Source organism: Oncorhynchus gorbuscha, linkage group LG23, assembly GCF_021184085.1.
Source record: "Oncorhynchus gorbuscha isolate QuinsamMale2020 ecotype Even-year linkage group LG23, OgorEven_v1.0, whole genome shotgun sequence".
In the NCBI taxonomy this organism is placed as follows: Eukaryota; Metazoa; Chordata; class Actinopteri; order Salmoniformes; family Salmonidae; genus Oncorhynchus; species Oncorhynchus gorbuscha.
In genome coordinates, this window is record NC_060195.1 from 59,568,822 (window position 1) to 59,586,991 (window position 18,170).

Consider the following 18,170-nt stretch of genomic DNA (forward strand, 5'->3'; position numbering starts at 1 on the left):
GTGGGTCTAGGGTGTCAGGTAGGGTGGAGGTGATATGGTCCTTGACTAGTCTCTCAAAGCACTTCATGATGACGGAAGTGAGTGCTACGGGGCGGTAGTCGTTTAGCTCAGTTACCTTAGCTTTCTTGGGAACAGGAACAATGGTGGCCCTCTTGAAGCATGTGGGAACAGCAGACTGGTATAGGGATTGATTGAATATGTCCGTAAACACACCGGCCAGCTGGTCTGCGCATGCTCGGAGGGCGCGGCTGGGGATGCCGTCTGGGCCTGCAGCCTTGCGAGGGTTAACACGTTTAAATGTCTTACTCACCTCGGCTGCAGTGAAGGAGAGACTGCATGTTTCCGTTGCAGGCCGTGTCAGTGGCACTGTATTGTCCTCAAAGCGGGCAAAAAAGTTATTTAGTCTGCCTGGGAGCAAGACATCCTGGTCCGTGACTGGGCTGGATTTCATCTTGTAGTCCGTGATTGACTGTAGACCCTGCCACATGCCTCTTGTGTCTGAGCCATTGAATTGAGATTCCACTTTGTCTCTGTACTGACGCTTAGCTTGTTTGATAGCCTTACGGAGGGAATAGCTGCACTGTTTGTATTCAGTCATGTTGCCAGACACCTTGCCCTGATTAAAAGCAGTGGTTCGCGCTTTCAGTTTCACGCGAATGCTGCCATCAATCCACGGTTTCTGGTTAGGGAATGTTTTTATCGTTGCTATGGGAACGACATCTTCGACGCACGTTCTAATGAACTCGCACACCGAATCAGCGTATTCGTCAATATTCCCATCTGACGCAATACGAAACATGTCCCAGTCCACGTGATGGAAGCAGTCTTGGAGTGTAGAGTCAGCTTGTTCTGACCAGCGTTGGACAGACCTCAGCGTGGGAGCCTCTTGTTTTAATTTCTGTCTGTAGGCAGGGATCAGCAAAATGGAGTCGTGGTCAGCTTTTCCGAAAGGGGGCGGGGCAGGGCCTTATATGCGTCGCGGAAGTTAGAGTAACAATGATCCAAGGTTTTACCACCCCTGGTTGCGCAATCGATATGCTGATAAAATTTAGGGAGTCTTTTTTCAGATTGGCTTTGTTAAAATCCCCAGCTACAATGAATGCAGCCTCCGGATAAATGTTTTCCAGTTTGCAAAGAGTTAAATAAAGTTCGTTCAGAGCCATCGATGTGTCTGCTTGGGGGGGATATATACGGCTGTGATTATAATCGAAGAGAATTCTCTTGGAAGATAATGCGGTCTACATTTGATTGTGAGGAATTCTAAATCAGGTGAACAGAAGGATTTGAGTTCCTGTATGTTTTCTTCATCACACCATGTCCCGTTAGTCATGAGGCATACGCCCCCTCCACTCTTCTTACCAGAGAGATGTTTGTTTCTGTCGGCGCGATGCGTGGAGAAACCCGTTGGCTGCACCGCCCTGGATAGCGTTTTCCCAGTAAGCCATGTCTCCGTAAAGCAGAGAACGTTGCAGTCTCTGATGTCCCTCTGGAATGCCACCCTTGCTCGGATTTCATCAACCTTGTTGTCGAGAGACTGGACATTGGCAAGAAGAATACTGGGAAGTGGTGCGCGATGTGCCCTTTTCCGGAGTCTGACCAGAACACCGCCGCGTTTCCCTCTTTTTCGGAGTCGTTTCCTTGGGTCGCTGCATGCGATCCATTCCGTTGTCCTGTTTGTAAGGCAGAACACAGGATCCGCGTCGCGGAAAACATATTCTTGGTCGTACTGATGGTGAGTTGACGCTGATCTTATATTCAGTAGTTCTTCTCGACTGTATGTAATGAAACCTAAGATGACCTGGGGTACTAATGTAAGAAATAACACGTAAAAAAACAAAAAACTGCATAGTTTCCTAGGAACGCGAAGCGAGGCGGCCATCTCAGTCGGCGCCGGAAAGTGCCCAGTGATTGGGTCTCAATGTAGGCAGCAGCCTCTCTGAGTTGGTGATTGCTGTTTAAGCAGTCTGATGGCCTTGAGATAGAAGCTGTTTTTCAGTCTCTCGGTCCAAGCTTTGATGCACCTGTACTGACCTCACCTTCTGGATGGTAGTGGTGTGAACAGGCAGTGGCTCGGGTGGTTGCTGTCCTTGATGATCTTTTTGGTCTTGCTGTGACATCGGGTGCTGTAGGTGTTATAAGTATATGGTCAATAACAAAAGTTTCTCAATACTTTTTTTTTATACCCTTAGTTGGCAATGTCAGAGGTAAAATGTTTTTTGTCAGTCTTCACAAGGTTTTCACACACTGTTGCTGGTATTTTGGCCCATTCCTCCATGCAGATCTCCTCTAGAGCAGTGATGTTTTGGGGCTGTTGCTGGGCAACACGGACTTTCAACTCCCTCCAAAGATTTTCTATGGTGTTGAGATCTGGAGACTGGCTAGGCCATTCCAGGACCTTGAAATGCTTCTTACGAAGCCACTACTTCTTCGTTGCCCGGGTGGTGTGTTTGGGATCATTGTCATGCTGAAAGACCCAGCCACGTTTCATCTTCAATGCCCTTGCTGATGGTAGGCTTTGTTATTTTGGTCCCAGCTCTCTGTAGGTCATTCACTAGGTCACCCCGTGTGGTTATGGGATTTTTGCTCACCGTTCTTGTGATCATTTTGACCCCACGGGGTGAGATCTTGCGTGGAGCCCCAGATCGAGGGAGATTATCAGTGGTCTTGTATGTCTTCCATTTCCTAATAATTGCTCCCACAGTTGATTTCTTCAAACCAAGCTGCTTACCTATTGCAGATTCAGTCTTCCCAGCCTGGTGCAGGTCTACAATTTTGTTTCTGGTGTCCTTTGACAGGTCTTTGGTCTTGGCCATAGTGGAGTTTGGAGTGTGACTGTTTGAGGTTGTGGACAGGTGGCTTTTATACTGATAACAAGTTCAAGCAGGTGCCATTAATACAGGTAACGAGTGGAGGACAGAGGAGCCTCTTACAGAAGACATTACAGGTCTGTGAGAGCCAGAAATCTTGCTTGTTTGTAGGTGAGCAAATACTTATTTTCCACCATAATTTGCAAATTAATTCATTTAAAAAATCCTACAATGTGATTTTCTGGATTCCTTTTCCTCATTTTGTCTGTCATAGTTGAAGTGTACTTATGATGAAAATTACATGCCTCTGTCATCTTTTTAAGTAGGAGAACTTGCACAATTGGTGGCTGACTAAATACTTTTTTGCCCCACTGTATCTACATGCCCAATAGAACTATGGACACAGACCTCAGACCAGACACAAGGCTACATATCTATATGCCCAGTAGAGCTATGGACAGAGACCTCAGAACAGACACAAGGCTACATATCTATATGACCAGTAGAGCTATGGACAGAGACCTCAGAACAGACACAAGGCTACATATCTATATGACCAGTAGAGCTATGGACAGAGACCTCAGACCAGACACAAGGCTACATATCTATATGACCAGTAGAGCTATGGACAGAGACCTCAGACCAGACACAAGGCTACATATCTATATGACCAGTAGAGCTATGGACAGAGACCTCAGACCAGACACAAGGCTATGTCTAGTTCTCCACCTTCAATGATTCCCATGTTGTTTGGGTGGAATCTGACACTTTTATACAACCAAACTTCAACCAATTCAGACAAATCTGTCGTTCTGCCCCTGAACAGGCAGTTAACCCACTGTTCCTAGGCCGTCATTGAAAATAGGAATTTGTTCTTAACTGACTTGCCTAGTTATATAAAGGTTAAAAAAATACAAAATAAAAAAAATAGACAAGAGTATGAAAAACCTACTATGGGTATATTTACAATTATAAACTGGTTGGCTGACAGCCGGATATGACAAAACATTTTTTTTTTACTCTAGTAATTACGTTGGTAACCAGTTTATAATAGCAATAAGGAACCTCTGGGGTTGTATCCAGGCACTCTGTGTTGTGTTGTTCATAAGAACAGCCCATGGCCATATACCACACCCCCTCGGGCCTTATTGCTTAAGTATAACGTTTGGTGAAGTATGGGAGCCTACGAGGCTCAGTTGGAGAATTACAATGGCAAAATAGGAAACTGTCTATCGTTTGTGGCCTATATAGCAAGGGCCTCCAAAGGCTCTCGCAAACAACCCCTCTCAGTGGTTCTGCTGTCAAGAAGTTCAGCCTACTGCTTTGTGATGTAAGAGAGGGGGGAGAGACAGAAAATCAGAGAGAAAGTGAATGGGGCAGAGAGAGAAAGTAAGATGAAGAGAGAGAGAAAGACAGAGGGAGAGGAAGCAAATGGGAGAGAGAGAGAGAGAACATGTGAGAGTAAGCAAAGAGCACTTTCTTTGGCCCGGGGGCCAGTGAATAGTGGTTGCCATGGCAGCATGTTACCCACGACCCAGTTGAGCGGAGCCTGTAGCTCGCTGACTACATCCCTCCACAGCTCCTCGGTTCCCTTCCCACGCGTACACAGCAGAAGGATATGAACTCCCCCTCGGGGGTCAGAGCAGAGGGCTCAGGGATGGGGACATGACTCGGAACCTCAACCTGAGCATGGTCTGAACGAGGTCGAGGAGAATGTGCGTGGTCCAAAAGTGGTCTGAACACTCGTCAGCCGGTCCCAATTCACTCTCTACCCCTTTCCTTTGGCACTTCAATGCAGATCTATAAGATGGAAGCAATATATCTCCACCACTACACTGCTTATACCTATCCCGAGCCTTCAGATCTGCAAACATGGAAGGGGTAAGGATGGTTAGGGGGGAATTGGGACCAGCTGTGAGATTACACAAAACCTGTTGTTAGAGCGACGACAGAGAGAGAACTGTGACTATGCCTACATCCATTATTCATTAGTCAGGTGATTGGTTTTTATCCCATTTGGAAAATGGAGCCTCCACAGCCAGAGGAAAAGCCACTTTAACGTTCATATGTTGATGGGTAAAAAACTAAAGCTCTGAAAAAAAGACACCTATTTAAAATAGCTACTGTACTTGATACTTTTCCAAGGGGATTTTCCTGCTCCAAATTATGAGTCACGTTATGACACATTTAGTAAATGACACCTTTAGTAATATGACACATTACTAAATATTACGAGACATGATGATGAAATGTTACAGTGACACAACTCTACATTGACTCGTTTTAGCGCCTAATAAAGTCGGTTATAATGACTAGCCTTGTGAATATTTCACCTCCAGTCTGTTCTCTTGCCTCAGGGGCTATTCCAGTTTAGAAGCTCCATATTCATTATAGGACAACTTCCTCTTGCATTGCATTGTGGGAAGACTCCCAACAGAGCTGTGTGGATCACCAAAGACAGACACATGTCCTTTCTACAGCAGGAAAGAAATGGCTCCTTCAATGAGGCGTCGATGAAAGAGAAGTGAACAGGTTCGGGGTGGAAAACAGGCACCCGACACGTGTCATGATTAGAGATTCGTTGAATTTTGATAAATGATGACTAATACTTTCAGCATGTTCTGATATTTTAGGCTACTCCGTGTTTCTCATGTTGCAGTATGTTATATCCCTATTCTACAACTGCCAAGCACAACGATATAGACCAAAGAAATAGTGAAATCCAACAGTTCTAACGACACGTGACAGCATGTTTCGGGCTATTTCTGTCGGATCTCAAAGGACGGTACAGTTTAGAGGATCACATGTGAAAAGTGACCTCCATCAAACTTCTCTTCCATATCCAGAGAACCTTATCCACCTGACCCTGATCTGGTCTGCATCCTATAGCCAAGTTCTTACCCTGGTCCGGCATTAAACGAAGGACGCTAGTAGTGGGTTCGATCCCCGGGACCACCCATACGTAGAATGTATGCACACATGACTGTAAGTCGCTTTGGATAAAAGCGTCTGCTAAATGGCATATATTATTATTATTATATTACCTGCTCACGCATAATTAAGTGTAATGAAGTGTACAGCTTTTAAATCCCCCTCAGCACTCGTCTACGACACTCCTATAATTTGATAAATACTTTATCCCAGCAGTGATCCCTAACCCTGTGCACTTACTGTAGCCTTCGCTCTTTAGCTGTCGGCCTCCCTGCCTGCCTGTCTCTCTGCCTGCCTGTCTCTCTGCCTGCCTGTCTCTCTGCCTGCCTGTATCCCTGCCCGTCTGTCCCCCTTCCTGCCTGCCTGCCTGTCCCACCCCATCAGCCAGTGTACTGTTATGGGAAATCTGGGATAAACCTAGCCAGCTGTGCAGGGGACTCCCATCATACACTTATGCACACATTAATATACAACCATACACATATGCACACAGAGAACTAGCTCTATGCATTCAGGCACATGTAAATGGCATATAACCAGCTAGCACATTTGGTTTCTTGGAAGTTGTGGGAATGTACGTTTTTGGTTTCTCATTGATTCTGGGAACGAAGCCATACTTTTCCTGACCGGTAAAACTGAGAACATTCAGCCTATTCTGGGAACATACATTTCAATATTTGCAGGGAGGTTCTGAGAACAACTTGCTATGGTTACCTGAATGTTTTCCTGGAAGGTTTTATTAATTCATTTGCTTAGGCATTAATCATTCAAACATTCATTGTTGATTCTGGCAAAGCATCAGTGAGATTTGAACATATGATCTTCTGCTCTCTATCCATGGAATTAGTCCACTGAGCCACCAGGATAGAGCTAGATTGCCATGTTAGAAACAGACCCTGTTTCAAAGGAAACAAGCACTCATTAAGATCAGATGTGGCCAATTAGTGGGTGCGGCCAACACACCTGAAAATACTTAACAAGACAGAGGATAGAGAGTTTTTCTGACGCTGAGAATAGAATGTACATCTTTTTAAATAATATTTTTTGGACGTTACTAATGTTTTCTTGCTTTTTTTCATGGAACGTTTTCTTAATGTTCTGAGAACATGGCTTTAAATAGAACCATGAGGAAACCTGCAGAAAACGTTATGCTAAAGTACTAAAATTCCAACAAAGAACATTGTTTCTTAGCGTTCTTGGAACGATTTGGAGAAACCTGCAGGAAACGTTATACTGAAATTCACACCCAAGAAACATATGGTTCTCAGAACATTATGTGCTAGCTGGGTATCCTGCACCATTCCGAGAAACATCGTGGGGAGGTTGTATGCAAAATAACCATAGGACAACCACACTCTCACCAAGCTCTAAGACACACGGTTCTCAGAATGTTATGTGATAGCTGGGAAATCACGTAAACATACAAATACAAAGTACACATGGCCTAAGCAGCTAAACACATACACACACACACACGTCTCAATGCATATGTGTGTAACACTGAACCATGTGTGAGAGCACTAGCAGTTCCGGACAACAGTGTGATCACACTCTCCATAGCCGACGTGGGTAAGTCTTTTAAACAGGTTAACATTCACAATGCCGCAGGGCCAGACGGATTGGAGCAAGTTTCTTCACTGATATTTTCAACTCTGCCTGATCCAGTCTGTTATACCCACTTGTTTCAAGCAAACCACCATAGTCCCTGTGCTCAAAAACGCCAAGTTAACCGGTCTAAATGACTATTGCCCCTTAGCACTCACAGTTGTAGTCATGAAATGCTTTGAAAGGTTGGTCATCGCTCACATCAACACCATCATCCCAGACACCCTGGACCCACTCCAATTCGCATACCGCCCCAACAGATCCACAGATGAGTGCAATAGAGATTGCGTCCACACTGTCCTTTCCCACCTGGTCAAAAGGAACACCTACGTGAAAATGCTGTTCCTTGACTACAGCTCAGTGTTCAACACCATAGAGCATTCCGAGCTCGTCACTAAGATAAGGACCCCATTATTAAATACCTCCCTCTGCAATTGGATACTGGACTTTGACGGGCGGCCCATCCGCCATGCTGAACCTCAACACAGGGGCCCCGCAGGGGTGCGTGCTGAGTCTCCTCCTGTACTCCCTTGTTCACCCACGACTGCGTGGTCGCACACAACTCCAACAACATCATTAAGTTTGCGGATGACACGATGGGGTGGTAGGCCGAGGACAATGATCACCGAGGACAATTACACAGCCTATAGGGAGGAGGTCAGAAACCTGCCTGGCAGTGTGGTGCCAGAACAACAACATTTCCCTCAATGTCAGCAAGACAAAGGAGCTAATCGTGGACTACAGGAAATGGAGGGCCGAGCACACAAATCTACATACTAGAGGTTGACCGGTTATGATTTTTCAACGCCGATACCAATTATTGGAGGACCAAAAAAAAGCAGATACCGATTTAAATCGGCCGGTTTTTATATACATATTTGTAATGATGACAATTACAACAATACTGAATGAACAATGAACACTTATTTTAACTTAATATAATACATCAATAAAATCTATTTAGTCTCAAGTAAATAATGAAACATGTTCAATTTGGTTTTAATAATACAAAAACAAAAGTGTTGGAGAAGAAAGTAAAAGTGCAATATGTGCCATGTAAAAAAGCTAATGTTTAAGTCCCTTGCTCAGACCATGAGAACATATGAAAGCTGGTGGTTCCTTTCAACATGAGTCTTCAATATTCCCAGGTAAGAAGTTTTAGGTTGTAGTTATTATAGGACTATTTCTCTCTATACCATTTGTATTTCATATACCTTTGACTATTGGATGCTCTAATAGGTACTTTAGTATTGCCAGCCTAATCTTGGGAGTTGATAGGCTTGAAGTCATAAAAGTCATAAAAGAGCTGCTGGCAAACGCAGTAAAGTGCTGTTTGAATTTATGCTTATGAGCCTGCTGCCTACCACCGCTCAGTCAGACTGCTCTATCAAATCATAGACCTAATAACACACAGAAATACGAGCCTTAGGTCATTAATATAGTCAAATCCAGAAACTAGCATTTAGAGAGAAAAAAAACGAAGCATTTATTCTTTCAGTGAAATACAGAACCATTCCGTATTTTATCTAACGGGTGGCACACATAAGTCTAAATATTGCTGTTACATTGCACAACCTTCAATATTATGTCATAAAATTCTGGCAAATTAGTTTGCAATGAGCCAGGCGGCCCAAACTGTTGCATATACCCCGACTCTGCATGCAATGAAACGCAAGAGAAGCGACACAATTTCCCTAGTTTAATATTGCCTGTTAACATTAATTTCTTTTAACTAAATATGCAGGTTTAAAAAATATATACTTCTGTCTATTGATTAAAGGCATTGATGTTTATGGTTAGGTACATTTGTGCAACGATTGTGCTTTTTTTGCAAATGCGCTTTTGTTAAATCATCATGTGTTTGGCGAAGTTGGCCGTCTTTGTTAGGAAGAAATAGTCTTCACACAGTTCGCAACGAGCCAGGTGGCCCAAACTGCTGCATATACCCTGACTCTGTTGCAAAGAACACAAGAGAAGTGGCACAATTTCCCTAGTTTAAAGAAATTCATGTTAGCAGGCAATATTAACTAAATATGCAGGTTTAAAAATATATACTTGTGTATTGATTTTAAGAAAGGTGTAGATGATTATGGTTAGGTATACATTGGTGCATTTGCTTTTTTCGCGAATGCGCTTGTTAAATCACCTGTTTGGCAAAGTAGGCTGTGATTCAATGACAAATTAACAGGCACCTCATCGATTATATGCAACACAGGACAAGCTAGATGAACTAGTAATATCATCAACCATGTGATTATGTTAAGATGGACCGTTTTTTATAAGATGCGTTTAATGCTAGCTATCACCTTACCTTGGCTCCTTGCTGCAATCGCATAACAGGTAGTCAGCCTACCACGCAGTCTCCTCGTGGAGTGCAATGTAATCGGCCCTGATCGGTGTCCAAAAATGCCGATTACCGATTGTTATGAAAACTTGATATCTGCACGAATTAAAATCGGCCATTCCGATTAATCGGTCGACCTCCAGTACATACTGTTTTACCTCAATTAAGTTCCAAGTTTTAATGTCACATGCACAAGTACAGTGAAATGCCTTTCTTGCTAATTTAATCAAACACCAACTACCTCGTACCCAAGTACACTGACTCTGTACCGGTACTCCTTGTACGTAGCATAGCATCGTTATTGTTATTTATTGTGCTATTTTATTGTGTTACTATTTAGTTTTTTTTCGCTATATTTGTGTATCTATTACTTTTATTCTATCAATGTTCATACTTTTTAACTGCATTGTTGGGTAAGGGCTCGTAAAGTAAGCATTTCACGGTAACGTCTACAACTTGTTGTATTCGGCACATGTGACAAATACATTTAGATAACCTTTTTTGTTTTACACACACACACACACACACACACACACACACACACACACACACACACACACACACACACACACACACACACACACACACACACACACACACACACACACACACACACACACACACACACACACACACACACACACACACACACAGTATCATTCCTTTGGTGAAACCAGAGGGGTAAGAGTGTAGTCTACCCTTGTCCCTCAATCCTCAAGGTAAAGATTACGGTCCTCTGCTCTGAGACATTACATGAAAGTACGGCTCCATGCATTGTTTGCAGCGGTGTCGCATTAATTCACCAAAATGTACGTCTGAGTCTCCAGCCAAAGGGTCTGGTACAGTCTGAATCGGGGTGGCAATGGGCTTATGTAACAGACTTAGCTAATGCCCTTTCCATTGCCCCTGTCATGTGATTATGGCCGTTCACATGGTCAAATTAAGCATTTCCATTTCCACCAATGTCTTCTTCAGGTCAGAGTGAGTGGAGGGAGGTTTTCATACCTCATTGGTAAGGATGGACACTGGCCCAATGTGAAGTCCCGTCCATTTCTTACAGATGCCAATGGAATCAAAGATGGCCAGAGAGCCCCCTGTCCTTTCTTAGTCGTGGTTATTTCAACATGATGTTATATTGCGAATACAGATACACAAGTGAACCAAAGTCATGAGAGAATGGTTTTTACTAACAATTAGGGAATAACACAGTCTCATGGAGCCCATTTCCATAGAATAGATTTCCATTCAATGTTTCCATTAATACACCATAGTCCTCTTTTGTCTTTTGCTCCATTTCACTCTCTTTGTAGTCACTGGGCAGAATCACATTGGCTGTCTCTCGTTATGATCCTGGATGTATTGATGTCATCGTTAACGATGACGAGAGTTCAATCGGGCACACTGAGATTTATGGGATGTGAGTGGAGCGAGCAGATTGGGCATTAGTAGGCGATGGAAGAGGGCCAAAGACACTGGCAGGAGGTTGGCACGGCTGGCATTGCGTTGGAACAATGCATGCTGCTCCAACCTGTCACTCAGTGCTATTCATATACCCACATACAGAGCATACTGTAGACAAAATGAACACACAGCATGAACACACTAATATGCACACAGACACGTAAAAAAGGAGTAAAACATACATCATTTAATTCGCACAGCCTAAGAAGCTGCACGTGGATACTCCCACTAAAATACATCTTATGCATGCATGCATGAATGCACACACACACACACTCCCCAGGTGGAGGCTGAGAGTGTGTGTGTGTGTGTGTGTGTGTGTGTGTGTGTGTGTGTGTGTGTGTGTGTGTGTGTGTGTGTGTGTGTGTGTGTGTGTGTGTGTGTGTGTGTGTGTGTGTGTGTGTGTGTGTGTGTGTGTGTGTGTGTGTGTGTGTGTGTGTGTCAGAGAGAGCAAGAGAGAAATTGTTCAAGGCCTTGGAGGTTAATTAAGATAGTGGAGATGAGAAAGAGATGACAGTGAATGGGTGAGAGAGGGATGTAGCAGACTGACTGAAAGAGCGATGGGATATGAAAGAGAGAGCGACAGAGTGAGAGACATTAGGAGAGACTGGGTCAAATAAATGAACAGAGAAAAAGAAAGGGGAAGATGGGGGGGAGAGAGAGAATCGCCATGTAGCCAGCAGCATGAAAATCCTGCCAAATGAAGGCGTCACTGTACACTCAGAAAAAATGGTTCCGAACGGGTTCTTTGGCTGTCCCCATAGGGGAACCCTTTTTGGTTCCAGGTAGAACCCTTCTAGATAGCACATTTTTGTAATGAGAGACCTGCCTATTACAGCCGTGATATGAGAGAGATACCAAGCCAACACACAAAGAACTAGGAAACCTGCTCACTCCTCCCTCGACCCTTCTCACTCCCACCTCCACCTCCCCGCACGTCTATCAAACAACAGGTCTCCTGAAGGGGAGGGACCTTTAGATACACAGGGCCTCAGTTGGACCTTTCCTGAACCTTCTGGGAACGGAACGACTGTGTGTGTGAATTTCTGGGATCCTTAATTCCAGCTCATGAAACACGAGACCAAAACTTTACATGTTGCATTTATATTTTCGATCTGTGTAATTTTCACATACAAACGTTATATATGTCCGAATCAAAATATGCTTTCCAAAAATAACATGGTCGTTGTGCTAGAATGTTCCTTTTGATTGACGATATTCTGCATTTATCTGAGTGCCATCAGGTTTCATGTGTCCATGTAAACAGGACTATTAGGGAAATCGTTCTTCTTCCAAAGCATGTAAATGTTTTAAATCAAACTATTTCACTAATCTGACATTCCACAATAATTGCATTATTGCATTATTGTGTGCATGTAACAGCACTCAATGTAACCAGGGAATTTCACACACACCACCTACAGTGCTACATTCCAATGGCATCCACTTATGCTGCAGTTGGATACATTGCATTGAGAATCTTTACACAGAGGTTCAGTACAGTAGAGGGTTTAGCACAAGGGAGCATAGCGCTGCGAGTGTTCTGCCTGCGTTAAGCTTGAACGGTAAGTGAGGAAATGTTCTACGACTCATATATTAAAACGGAACCCATCAAGCGCTCCACTGTTACGCCCCATCGCCGTGGTGCTGATGATGTAATCCCTCACGGTTGTGATCTGAAGATGTGGACGGCAACGCAGCGGAGAGTTACGTAAGGGAGAACATACTACCCCTGCCCCCTCCCTCCTGTCCTGTGTGATACAGGGAGAATAGGAGGTTTATGCCTGGCTAAGTCAGTCTGACATCATCGAGAGAAAGAGAAGGAGAGAGAAGGAGAGAGAGGGAGGTGGAGACGGAGGTGAACTGACCGAGCGGAAAATGGTGACAGAGAGTGAGCCGAAGAGGAGGGAATAGGAAAGGCCAAAGGAGAGAGAAAGAGGAGAGAGAATAACTATCCTGTATCATACAATAGGGCCAGAGACCGGTCCCTGTACTGAGGCACCACAGGTCCAAATGGTAGGGATATAGCCTATAATAATTTAAACTCTCTCGCTCTCACAGCCTCTACTATATTGGAGTACAATATAGCCCAACTGAAACCCCACCTAGCCTCCTCAAGGGGTTTGGCAGAAATACAGGGAGGGATGCCAACTGGGTGTTCGAAATCACAGCCAATGGGAGCGGTTGAGTTTGTCTTCGGCCTGAAAGGAGGGCGTGACAGATGTCAGCAGCAGAGAGGTTTTATAGGCTACATTGTAAGGGGCTTTGATGTCAGGTCACATCTTTGGTCAGATTACATTATGAATTGTGACGGATGCGTCAACTGAGGTGTTAGGCCTGCGAGAATGCTTTGGTTCGATACCTCGAGGCCGCTTGGTTGCCCGAATCTACAGCTGTTACTGTGCAACTGATGTTGTTGGATCCCCAATGGAGGCGAGGCACTTACAACACACAAGCTTCTTACATGACATGGCAGAGCTTCAACTGCTTGCCCTACTCACTATAAATCTCTTCCATTTTAGAGATGCTGAGGATTATGGTGCAACGTCAACAGTTGTAGAATATGCTCCAGCTTTAGATCGTGAAGACATTGCCATCCACACAGCCCCTTCCCTCACTGTGAATGCCATCCACGGCCATACCCCTAACCAATGCATAGGATATCAGGTTACATTCATTTCGTAGAGATGAGCTACATATCCTGTAGAACGTTAGTTCCGCAAGTGTCATGTAAGATGATTCACCACAGGAGAACTTCCTAAGGAGATGTTATACAGTATTGGGGAAGCTACTCTTAAAATATAGTTTACCAAGCTACCAGTTACTTCACACGGAAGTTAAACAACACTAAAGCTACCGTTAAGATAAAAATATAGTTGACTTAACTAAAGATACTTTGAAATTGTAGTTCACTACCGCCAAACTACTTTTTTGATCAATTATAATATCTAAATCTGAAATGTCATGGACTAGAAGTTGCAAGAACAGACCACTGTGGAGTCAGATGTTAACATCCTGTGTGATTTGGCCTATTAAACTCAACAACTGTGTTCTAGGTGAGAATTAGGCAGGTCTGATGCTGAAAAGGGAAGGATGCTATAGCCTACTTCACCCATTTGATTTTTTTCTTGCAAAAACAGTAGTGTGCAGCTCCTGTAGTTAGCTACACTTCTATATACATGGCAAAACAGGAATTAACTACTGAAAACACTGTCAAGATTTGAATTTAGTTCAACTACCACCAAGCTGCTGCAAAATCTATATGTATAGTTCACTACTCCCAAACATTAATGTTATAGTGTTAGTTATTATGATTAGGTCAACGTAGGCTATTTGTTGGCTATGGCAAGCCTTATGACATGTAGCATGTATGCCTACTAAATTGAAATCTCTATGTAAAACATATTCAAATGTAACCACATCTGAACAACGCATTGAATGGATGGGGGATGGGGAGAAAGCCTTGGTGTATGTTGTACACTGTTGGGGGGGGGGGGTGCCATCTACAACATAGGTGTTATTCAGCTGTCCCCATAAGAGAACCATTTGAAGAACTCTTGTTATATAATATAATAATATATAATAATATAATATATAATAATAATAATAATAATAATATAATAATATATGCCATTTAGCAGACGCTTTTATCCAAAGCGACTTACAGTCATGTGTGCATACATTCTACGTATGGGTGGTCCCGGGGATCGAACCCACTACCCTGGCGTTACAAGCGCCATGCTCTACCAACTGAGCTACGCAGGACCAAAAAAAGGGTTCCAGGTATAACCCTTTTGGTTAATTGGTTCCAAATAAGTGCATTTTGGGTTCCGTGTAGAACCCTTTCCACGGAGGGTTCTGCAAGGAACCCAAAATGGTTCTAACTGGAACCAAAAAGGGGTTTTACCTGGAAACAAAAAGGGTTCTCCTATGTGGACAGCCTAAGAACCCTTTTTGAAACCCTTTTTTTGAAGAGTGTAGCGTTATATGGAGCATAGCGCTGCGAGACAGGAGGATGGATGGGGTGGCAGGTTAAAGAAGCAGCCCCGAGGACACTAGCTGCTACATAGCACTGCCCTCTAAGAACTGATTTAGGATCAGATTTGTGCAGTCAACTCCTGACCTCAGCCACAGGGAGGTAATAGAACCAGCTGCTATTAGATTTAGTAGGCTGTAGCGCCAAGGGATAGTCTGTATCAAAATGATTGATTGAAATAGTGATTGCAAAATAGTGTAGCCTAATTGAGGTGATGGATAATGTTGCCTGTTATCTGATTACCGGGAGGTAATGACTGGGCAGGGGTGTTATTTTGCCCCAGTAACGTATATCACAAACAAATGTAGTCCCTATGTACATTCCGATACATTGGGCAAATTGAGTCGGCCCCACCCCCTGCTTTGTAGCTGGACAAAGGCAACGACAACCCAACATATAGCGGAAACAATATTATGCCTTGCGCATAGCCTACTATTTATAATTTGTCATTCCATGACCAATGGTGGTCAAAAGCTGCCGTTTTCACGAGTGTTATCATGTGAAATGAGAGGACCGAGCTTGGTATGTGTCAAGTGGAAAGGGACCCCAGTTTATGTGTCGCTGATCCCTTATTCCCAGATAGATGTTTTTTTATGTATTTTTATTTATTTAAATCAACGCTCGCCAACACACGGGCGCCCTGCGCTGCATCCTCTTATACTCGAACAAAAGAACCACATCCTAATTTATCTATTCCATAAACCAAAGAAAACAATGACAGTCACATTGACGACCACGTCTATTGGCAAAATCCCTTTGTGAAACGGCTATTTCGCAATGATGAGATCCAATCTCGGCAGCAGTGGTCCATGCACCTGACCATTAGCCCACACCAATACGCGCACCTGAGACAAACAAATATACATATTAAAAAAGGAGACAATTACAATGGAGATAACCCCGCCTTTGATGTGCCACAGGAGTCATTTATCATTTTCACATGATTGAAAAACAGGGTGATGGTGATTCTACATGGCTGCAGCAAAGCAAAGCAAATTGGCATTAACTATGCTCCATAAAACCGAGCGCGCGCCTTCAGCCCTCTGTCTTGGTCAAGCAAAACATGTCCAAATAAAAATCAACGTTGATGCGACACACACGCACACAATAATGTCATTTAATATTCTTTGTCATTTGCAAAAGGCTCATAACAAAACACATGCCAGAGCAAGCCACCGTGCAGGAGAAAACAGCGCTTTTGTGTCACGTGAAGCGAAGCCATCGCAAGTAGGTGAAATCGCGCAGTAGTCTATCAGTACCGTTGAAACGCGCAAAAACGACCATTCCGTACCTTTGCTTTCTTCCCTCTCCTCTTGGTTTTCCTCTGTGGTAGACTCCATGACTGGCTTCGTCCCATCCATTTGGAATGTTTTCCTTGGAATACTTTTTCTCCCTGGCTTTTGGATTCGGACTCTGTTCTCTCTCTCTCTCTCTCTCTCTCTCTCTCTCTCTCTCTCTCTCTCTCTCTCTCTCTCTCTCTCTCTCTCTCTCTCTCTCTCTCTCTCTCTCTCTCTCTCTCTCTCTCTCTCTCTCTCTCTCTCTCTCTCTCTCACCCTCTCTCTCTCTCTCTCTCACCCTCTCTCTCTCACCCTCTCTCACCCTCTCTCTCTCTCTCACTTGCAAGCTTAGCTCCTCTGTATACACTAGGCTACAATATTCAAAGGTCTTGTCCGATTTTGCACAGATTAGTGCTCCCTCAACGATGCCAGCTAACGCTTTGGCCGTATGTCACTTGCAATCCCAATTTGGCGATGGACAAAAACGTCGATCATGGCAGATTTTTGAGCGCTGATTCTATTTGATAGTATATCACATGACCCATCCCTGCCTCCAGGCACATAGCATCCCTACACTTCCGGAAAAAAACGGTTCCAACAGGGTTCTTCAGCTGTCCCCATAGGGTAGACCATTTGTTTTGTTATTCCAGGTAGAACCCTCTTCGGTTCCAGGTAGAAACATTTTGGGTTCCAGGAACCAAAAAGGGTTCTTCAAAGGGTTCTCCGGACAGAAGAAGAACCCTTTAAGGTTCTATATAGCACTTTTGTTTCTATGAGTGTACAGCCATATCACACAGGTGAGAGAAAGAAAGCAAGAGAGAGAGAGAGAAAAAAGGAGAGAGAGATACAGATAGTGAGGTGGTCAACCCTCCAGGGTTATAGGTTACTGCACCGCAGGCTGTATCTGCATGCACCAGTGTGCAAACTCACAGCACTGACACACAAAATATACACACGTCAACGCTCACGTATGCACTAGCACTAACGCACAGCAGCTACCACACAAAAACACACCGCCCACTCTCCATCTGGTGACTAGAGGGCTCGAAAGAGAGAGAGTGGGTGATCTACAGGGAGTACGAGAGAGAGGGGGGAGATGAAGAAGAAGAGGAGATACCGAGAGAGAGAAAATAATGCAGAATAGTCTAGGCTTTATTTGATCTGTACTATAGGCCTACAGTTTGGGGGATGGGGGATGGGGGGGGGTTACAGACTTTCCCATCCTAACAAAATATAAGATATTTCATGCTGGACAAAAAATTACGGAGAAAAAACATATTCATAATTCATTTGAATTAATTTGCTGTGTACAATTGTTCAGCTCGTTTTCTAATAATACACACACATCCTCAAACAAAGGGATGCCATCTGCCCCGAATCCTCTTAAATAAGGTATTAATTCTGATGCACGTGGCCTAATGCAGCTCAAATGCTTGGTGTCTAGCTGGACAAAGCCTAGTGCTCTGTCTGTTGTAGCAGAGCCACACAACTGTCCAGGAAAGAGGCTTTCAGAGCACAAACAGGTGTTTTACAGAATGTCATCAGGAGTCAGACTCTGATGGTGGAAAGATCTTCATATGGAGGCTCAGGCTGGTTCTCTGAGCTGAGCACTGGGAAGTGCAGTTTAACCCTACAGCTAGGCTCCTAAAAGGTTGAATATCGTCACACACACACACACACACACACACACACACACACACACACACACA

The 18,170-nt window shown here is 43.9% G+C and overlaps 1 protein-coding gene across 2 annotated transcripts in view; it reads right to left on the reverse strand.

The window, feature by feature from the left end:
- The window catches only part of LOC124011464 (neuronal membrane glycoprotein M6-b-like), a 29,504-nt gene extending 12,845 nt beyond the window's left edge, over positions 1–16,659 (reverse strand). The window contains exon 1 of one of the 2 annotated variants that reach the window (XM_046324879.1): positions 16,476–16,659. In XM_046324879.1, coding sequence (XP_046180835.1) covers positions 16,476–16,545 — 70 coding nt within the window. In that variant the 5' untranslated portion in view covers positions 16,546–16,659. The remainder of the gene's footprint in view (positions 1–16,475) is intronic. The other variant, XM_046324880.1, reaches the window with a different exon arrangement.
- Positions 16,660–18,170: the final 1,511 nt, after the last annotated feature.